Raw genomic sequence first — 8,330 nt, 5'->3', positions numbered from 1 at the left:
TAGCAGACTTCTCAAGCCAATCTGATTGCATTTGTTTGTGTATGGAAGTGCCAGTTAGTGCAAATGTTTACTAATTATACAGTTCAAAATTAGGATTTGCACATGCTTTACTAGCAAGCTGGTAAGAAATATGATTTATTCGACTTATTGCACCTAGAACTCTTGCTACATAAAGCTTATTTCGATGGTCATTGGCTGTGGATTGTGGTTACTACTCAGGTCATGGGTCGTGGAGTGTGACAAATTGAGTTATTTTTTTCTAAGTGTTTATTCAAACTATTAATTGTTAAAGTTCAAAAATAGACAAGCATTCTGTAGCATGATGCAACATTTGATATGGTGGTAAAATTACTAATGGTTGCAATAGCGAAGAGCTGCAGAAGACAGACTGATTTGGAGTGTCATTGCAATTGCAAAATGCGTGGGCGGAAGGATTTTCTATTATCGCATTATGGGATAGAGTGAGGAATATATAAAGTACAAGAAGTCCTCCTGCAAGGTGAATATGGAGAAGAAATCTTTTGGCTCGGTACATTATTTATTGTTTTGTAGCAATGTACTTGCTCTTACTATAATTTTTTAAGTAAATAATGTTCCATGTGGTCTTTTATGATTCCGTTGCGTAGCACCGGCATCTTACTAGTAAGTCTGGAATTGCCATGACCACGGTTCAGAAACAAGTGCTGGGTTTCAGAAATCAAAATTGAGATCCATACATGATCTGACATGTTTTTTTTAAGATGGTGCTGGTTTATGACACCATTTGATCCTCATCGTTTGCAATGATGTGTATTTGTACTAGTTAGACATTGAAATTAAACTTGAACAGCTCATGTGTAAAAATTTAAAAAATGAAAAATAAATAGACCGACCCAGTAATCCCTCAAGTATGCGGCCTGATTCTAGTTACATTGTCAAGTACAGTACAGTTACAATGTTAAGTATACAATACATAACCGATGTGTACTTTGATAAGTATGCACGGCCGAGGAGCTCCGGCAACGCCTGCTGCTGACAGCTACTCCGGCGCGAGCCTCCTGTCTTTCTCCCCGCCGTCTGTCCATCACCACGCCTTGCTCTCCCCGCCAGCCGTCGATGGCCCTGCCTTGCTCGAAGCTAAAAAAAAGAGTGCTCTAAAATGCATCTTTTTGAATCCTGAAGTTTATTTTTTTAATGCCCAGGCCTGCAAGGACGTCTTTTAAAGGTGAAATTTTGCACGATGTCAGAACATTTGTTGGTGTTCAGCAAAAAATAATCAGGTTTTTATATATTTTCACTTTTTCTATTAATGTACTGTTCATGTGAGTGTATTTGAGCTCGGGAGCAGATAATCCATGTTCGGAATGAAGACGCTTTTGTTTTTATTTATCATAAATTGTGAACCTACGCGGTAATATATCTACGAAAAAATTTCAATCTCTCGCTTAATGCACAAACTTAAACTTACTCTAATTTTAAAGTTAAACAAAGTCGTATTATTTGTGAACAGTGAGTTTAATTCTTCAATGTTACAATAATTTAAACCGTTCGAGTGTTAAATTAATACGAAACCCAAATGACCTTTTTCTGGAAAGAGGCACAAATTACATCAGTGTTATATCTCGCTTACTGCGAGACACACGATAGCCTCACCTACAGGCAGTGGCGAATCTAGGAAGAAAATGAAGGGTAGGCTGAAGTCAACAGCGAGAAAATTAAGCTCTCTTTTGAAAAAAAAACATGACGTCCTAACCTTGTTGTCAAAATAAGCTCAGTATTTTCCAAATTATTACTTAAAACATGTAGTACTAACTAGATTTTTTCTAGGATTTTTGAAAAAATATATGAAATTTTGAACCAAAATTTGAATTTATCTTGCAAAATAATCATTATCTCCCCATCTTGTTGTCCATATAAGTTGGAGGAGGGATTACAATCACAATAGTTAAGGGAAGGGTATCTGGGTTCAGATTAGCTGGGATAGGTTGTGCGAGGAGTACATGCATGCATACTCATTTTTGTAGACTTCTTTTTTTCAAGTAAGTTGCATTGGACACTAATTTAGTTAACTGTACATGAACTAGTGATTACTAGATAGAGGCTGGGCAGTCATGTGTGGTGCCTGTTCGCTGGGCGTGTGCGGCGTTGTGTGTTTGCTACTCGATAGTAGATGTACTGTTGAGCTGGGATGAAAGTACTAGTAGTAGTAAAAAAATATTGTTATTTGGAGGGTAGGCTTAAGCCTGTTAAAGCCCTCCTAGTAGACTCGCCTCTGCCTATAGGGATTGCTGAAGTTGGCCGACCCAAGAAGCAGTTTTGGGAAGCATGTAAAGACCAATTGGCTGAACCTTCTGACCAGTTTCGGCTGGTTTTTGGGAAGGTTCTGTGCATGTTTTTCTTATTCTTGCTGTTTGTGGGTTTTCCATCCGGAATTTTTTGGTTTTCTTACTTTCTTTTTTCCTACTGGTTTTTGCTTTTTCATATGAAAGTACATGTCGACTTTTTATTGATTACACGTTGAACATTTTTGTATATATGTTGAACATTTTTTAGATACACATTGGACATTTTCTTAAATTCATGTTGACTATTTATCAGAATAAGTGTTAACCACTTTTAAAATGCACACTGCATTTTTTAAATACACAGAAAACCGTTTTAAGTGTTAGAACATTTTTAATTGCATAAGTTTTCTTATATATTATGAATTTTTTAAATGGCGATAATGTTTAATTTGTTGATTTAAAAAAAAACTGTTATGAAACATGTTTTCAAATGTGCAAACATTTTTAGAATTTCCTTAATTTTTTTAATGGTACATTGTTTTTACAAATTATGCAAACAAGTTTTACATTTCCATAATATTTTAAAAAATGTCGTGAACAAATTTTACAGTACATGATTATTCTTTTGAATGGTACGAGTAACTTTTAAAATTCTGAAAACAAACTTTTACATTGCATGGATATTTTTATTGTGCGGTAGTTTTTTTAAAAAATAAATTGACTTTTATGATATATATATAATAGTTTTAAATATGAAGCAGTGATAAAAATGAAATAGGCCGGTCGTCCATCGGATTACGATTTGTTTCTCTCTAGAAGATGCTCCCAACAAGCACACACACATTCCGACCAGTAAAGTCCCCAGTCGAATATGGGCCTCATCATCATCAAGTCGGCCAAAGCCCAAGTCACCTAACAGGAAAAAGATTGTCTCAAAAAAAAAAAACCTAACAGGAAAAAGCGACTACACGCCGCGAGGAAGGCGAGGGTTTCGAGTGACCTCGCCGCGGAGGTTTCCCCACCCATTCCAACCCTTGGTCGCCGCCGTTTCCGCCCAGCTCTTCCCTCCCTGCCGGCGCCGCCCTTTCTCTCTTGGTCGCTGCTTCCTCCGAGGTAAGGATTTGGCTCCATTCCCTTCCCTTTCCGAGCAACATTGGCTGCGCCAGCCGCGGCGATGTCGATTATTCCACTCCACCTGAGTTCTGTTGATCCCGTGCCGCGATGTCTGCGTGCGATCCGTTCTTCCACCGTGTACTTGGCTCCGCTGATGCAGTTGGCCAACCGCGTATGGGCCTGGAATATCTGTGAAATTCTAGAGGAAATAACCCTTTTTTTTTTAATAAAGAAAACCTGTCCTGGAGTGTCTAGAAATCGCTATCTTCATCTGACTGGCTAGGTCCTTCCAGATGTGTGTTCAGTTCAGCAGGTGGATGCTTGATTATCTCGTGGACTTGCTGTTCTAATGGGTGTGTTTTTAGACTATCCCCTCCCCCCAGCCCCCACCCAGCAGCAATTTCATACGTCTGGTCGTTTGATTAATTTTTCCTTGTAGTATCTTTTGTTCCATGATTTGGATGCAAATATTAGCTTGCAGTTGGTTACCATTCGCTGTGAAGATAAGCGCATGAATCTTTCAAACTAGAATCAAAAAGTTTGATATTTCACTGATGTTTCCTTTTATAGTACTCCCTCCGTCCCATAATATAAGAGCGTTTTTTACACTAGTGTAAAAAACGCTCTTATATTATGGGACGGAGGGAGTAGCTCTTACAGCTGTCATATGGTTATATCTTGCTGTGTTCCATTCTGACAATGAATCTTTACTTCAGTCCCTGCAGAGCCTTGAGATTGCCCAAGTTGTGCAGCTGAGATACTCAATGGAGGATCTCCCAGAGCCACTGCTTGCAGAGATCGTCAAGAGGATTACCAGGACAAGTCATCTTAATTCTCTTTGCCTTGTGTCGAAGCAGCTCTACACTGTCGAGGCGGAGCACAGGGATGCTATCCTCGTTGGCTGTGGACTCGACCCTTCTACAGAAGCCTTGGTGTCGCTCTTCTCCCGGTTCCTCAATTTGGCGAAAGTAGAGATCAACTATTCTGGATGGAAGCCCAGCAACGGGGACCAGTTGAACAACCAAGGCCTCCGTGTTCTATCTTCTCACTGCCCCTTGCTGTCCGATCTTGCTTTAAGCTTCTGCTCATACATTGGTGACTCTGGTCTTGGCTATCTAGCTGATTGCAAAAAATTGAGGTCGCTCAGGCTGGACTGTGCACCAGCAGTCACTTCTACTGGGATTTTTCATGTGGCGGTTGGTTGCAGGCACCTTTCGGTTCTCCACCTTGTTGACTGTATGGAAGTAGACAATGTGGAGTGGCTGGAGTACCTTGGGAGGTATGGATCACTAGGGGAACTTGTTGTAAAGGATTGTGATGAAATCAACCAGTATGACCTCTTAAAGTTTGGTCCAGGATGGGCAAATCTCCAAAAGTTTGATTTTGGGATCATTGGAAATTACTCCTATGACCCCTCCTACGTGCTTGGCTACCCATATAGTTATGAAATCTGCTGTGATAGCTTAAAGGATCTTAGGTTGGCTCATATTATAACCGATCAAGAAATTGGACTTCGTTTTCTCCTGGGGAAGTGCAAAGCATTGGAGACGCTTTACCTGGAGTATGTTATTGGTCTAAAAGAGAATGAGATGATTGCACTATTTCAGAGGTGCAGCAACCTTAATACCATCTCACTTCGGCTCATGCCTCTGCATTGTGAAGATGATCAGTTCAGGACAGTGTTGACTGATGTTAGCCTTAAGGCTCTAGCTCTCAGTTGCCCTATGCTTCAGGTTGTTGAGCTCACATTCACATTGTGCGGACCCAATTGGCCTACTGAGATAGGTTTCACACAAGAGGGCATTATGACGCTAATCCAATCTTGTCCAATTCGTGCCCTTTTGCTAAATGGTGCCAGTATTTTGTATGACGAGGGGATGAAGTGCCTCTCATCCTCACAGTTCCTGGAGACACTTGAGCTCGTGGATTGCTGCTCTATAACTGATGCTGGTATGAATTTCATTATTCAGGCTCCTTGCTTGAGGAGTCTCACACTCCGCCGATGCAAGAAAGTGACAGACAATGGGATGGCTGAGCTGGCACGTTGACAGAAGTTGGAGTCACTGACCGTTATAGGCTGCTGTAATATCTCTGAGGAGGGTGTGCATGGGGCTGCCAAAACAGTCCGTTACTCTGCCGAGGTTGAAACCTGGTTCAATTTAAAAGGATTGAACATGAAAAGGAACAGGAAAAGACGCCGGTCGCCCTGAATCCAGTCTTTGGCTATTAATTCGTGTTGTTATATGTCAGCAGAAGTTTGAAACCCCAAAACTGTGAATGTAAATTTGGAGGACAGGTGCAGCTGCCATTTCTTTGCCACAATGTTCCAATATGCTTCAGATGTTGTAGACTTGTTTTGGTAATGCGAGATCTGTTTTAGGAATTTGCCAGAATTCTCTTTTATGTTATGACAGTAGCTTCGATTCGTAATCTATTTGCATTGCTCCTGTCTGTGAGGTCTACCTCATTTGATTGAGATCGCCGAACATTGCACAATTTTATTCTTGTAGCTTCAGTGTTTGGATTTCAGAGTAATATCAGGTTCTTTTGGCTGCTTGTGCAACATTTAAGGTTCAGGCGTCATCAAGCGCATTAAGCCTGGGGATTAGATCTGCTAACCATTTCTTTACAGCGGTTTTTGTGCTAGATAGGATTTTTCTTAACTTATCAACACATGTGCACATATGAAACAAAGCAAACATAATACGAACACGGAACAAATGCATTTTTCTTACACTGAACATACATGTGGTACATACATGGTAATAGTTCAGAAACAAGTGTTGGGTTTCAGAACTCAAAATATAAAATTCTAAGATGTGTACTTTGACAAGTATGCACATGCAAACAGTGGGAAGTAAAAGTAATTCCAGTTACCATGTTATAAGTAGAGTACATTTACAATGTTAGCTAATGTGTACTTTAACAAGCATGCACAGCCGATGAGCTCCGGCAAAACCTGCTGCTGACCCGCCAGCTGCCGGCCACAGTGACATCGAGCAGCAGCAACTCGGGCGCGAGCCTCCCGTTCTTCTCCCCGCCGGCCGTCGATCACCCCCATCTTTGCAGCCATCGCCATCGCGAGGCGGCGCTCAAGCAGCTGGCGGTCAAGGCGCCGCTGCCGCAGTGGCATTGGCTACTGCAGGCAGTGATGGACGCGCGGCCTTTGCTGGAGAACCTGATGGTGAGTGGTGGCAGGGCCGGTGCCGCGGTGGTGTGCAACCCACATTTTCTACTCATCGGAGCTACTTGAAACTGGTGTATTTTCAGACTTGTCTCAGGCGCCAGTCATACACTATTACAAAAGAAACCAAGGTGCCAGCTACTATGAAAAAGTTTTGTGCGTACTACTGTTTTTAGACTAAACTTTTCTGAATTGATTGAATATACAGAAAGGAAGAAAAACAGTTACTCCAAACCTATATGTATGACGTAATTTGGATTCCATAGAGAACTAAAAGGTTACAGGCCAAGTACATGGAAAAAAGAAATGGCGCCCGACCGCATCGACAAAAGATACACATAGAAACCAATTATTGGCCTTAACTTGTCCCGAATAACGATCATCATGAATAGGGCCACATTTACATTTGTGATAATTTTACCGAGAGAGACGAACCTCACACATCTCCCCAGCAGTGGTGGTATTGCCTGTGTGGCTGTGTCAGTATGATAAGTACATGATGAATCATGAGAAATTTCGACTAAAGAAACAATACAAAAGTAATAGGAATTTACATACAAGACAAAATATCACCAAGCAATGGTGCTTTCTCCGTTTATCAACACTCTGTCTTGTACTAGATCCCTAATCCATTGGCATACTTTGTTGCATATCTTGATCCCAAAACCTTTGATTCATAAATTTTCCAAATAAACTTCTGAAAATCCATTTTGGTTTCAAAATGATTCCAGACTAGTTTCATATTTTTTTTCTCAGAATTCTACATGCATTTTCTCACATACAGTTCCAAATTATTTCAAAAGGGTTTCATAATTTTCTCAATTTCTCACATACAAACTTCAAAGGTTTCACCAATTTTTAGTAATTCCGTTGTAGTATCAGTATGTTCTCTGAAAAGTTTCAGAACTATTGCAGTTAGTTCATCCGTATTCACTTTTTCCCACATTGTTTCAGAATCATTCCAGAATTGTTCACACAATTTCACAACTTGAACCTTGTTTCAACATAAAACTGAATAAGTTTCACCGATTCTTCATACAGGTTTAGGCTGGTTTGACATTGGGGTTCATACATCATTGTAGTTGACAGTTGACTCAAATGTCGGGTGGGATTTCAATCTAGTTTCATACAGATTTGACAAGGTTTTTGTATGTTTGTTGTTGTCCTGTTCCATAATTCAGCTAGCCCCGACAAAGTTTCAGAAAGTTTACCCAAAACGTTCAAGACAAGTTTTTAGAAGTTTTAGTTTCCGTTGATAGTTGATCTATTTTCCAATTTATTTATATTATAGATAATTGATGCAAGTTCCATATATAAATTGAAAAACAAGTCATGGAAAGGATGAGGTGACCAAAAAAACTTGATGTTGCTATCCCAATTATACAACATGGGTACCGTTCCTTAAGTATGAAACATGCAACACACTGTTTACTTTCTCACAATTACACAACCAATAGCAAAGTGTCGAGGTTGATGATGGAACTCATCGTGCACATCCCTATCTGGTGCACCAATCGTTGGTGTTTGATTCTGGCAACAATAGCTTGGGCAAGAGTACGGAACACAAATTGTGATGGTAGCACACTCGACACATAAATTATACACTCCTGTTGTTGCCGATGATGCTGAGTGTGATACCGAGTCTTGGTCTTGACGCACCAGAGTTGTTCTCGAGGTCACAAGGGTTTGTGTGTATGGAATAGTGCGTCTATGGTTGAACCTACCAACCAGGAGGTCCCTACCCTACCTTATATAGGTAGATATGTAAG

General features: G+C 40.4%; 1 protein-coding gene across 1 annotated transcript; it reads left to right on the top strand.

Moving 5' to 3' along the window:
- Positions 1–3,227: 3,227 nt before the first annotated feature.
- Positions 3,228–5,760, top strand: LOC109764795 (F-box/LRR-repeat protein 14). The gene is made up of 2 exons (XM_020323577.4): positions 3,228–3,377; positions 4,094–5,760. Exon 2 carries the CDS (start codon positions 4,142–4,144, stop codon positions 5,423–5,425), a length of 1,284 nt encoding a protein of 427 aa, XP_020179166.1. The 5' UTR covers positions 3,228–3,377; positions 4,094–4,141; the 3' UTR covers positions 5,426–5,760.
- Positions 5,761–8,330: the final 2,570 nt, after the last annotated feature.

The sequence above is a fragment of the Aegilops tauschii genome, chromosome 6 (assembly GCF_002575655.3).
Source record: "Aegilops tauschii subsp. strangulata cultivar AL8/78 chromosome 6, Aet v6.0, whole genome shotgun sequence".
Taxonomy (NCBI): domain Eukaryota; kingdom Viridiplantae; phylum Streptophyta; class Magnoliopsida; order Poales; family Poaceae; genus Aegilops; species Aegilops tauschii.
Note: the sequence above shows the minus strand (reverse complement) of the source record. Positions and strands in the feature narration are given on the sequence as shown.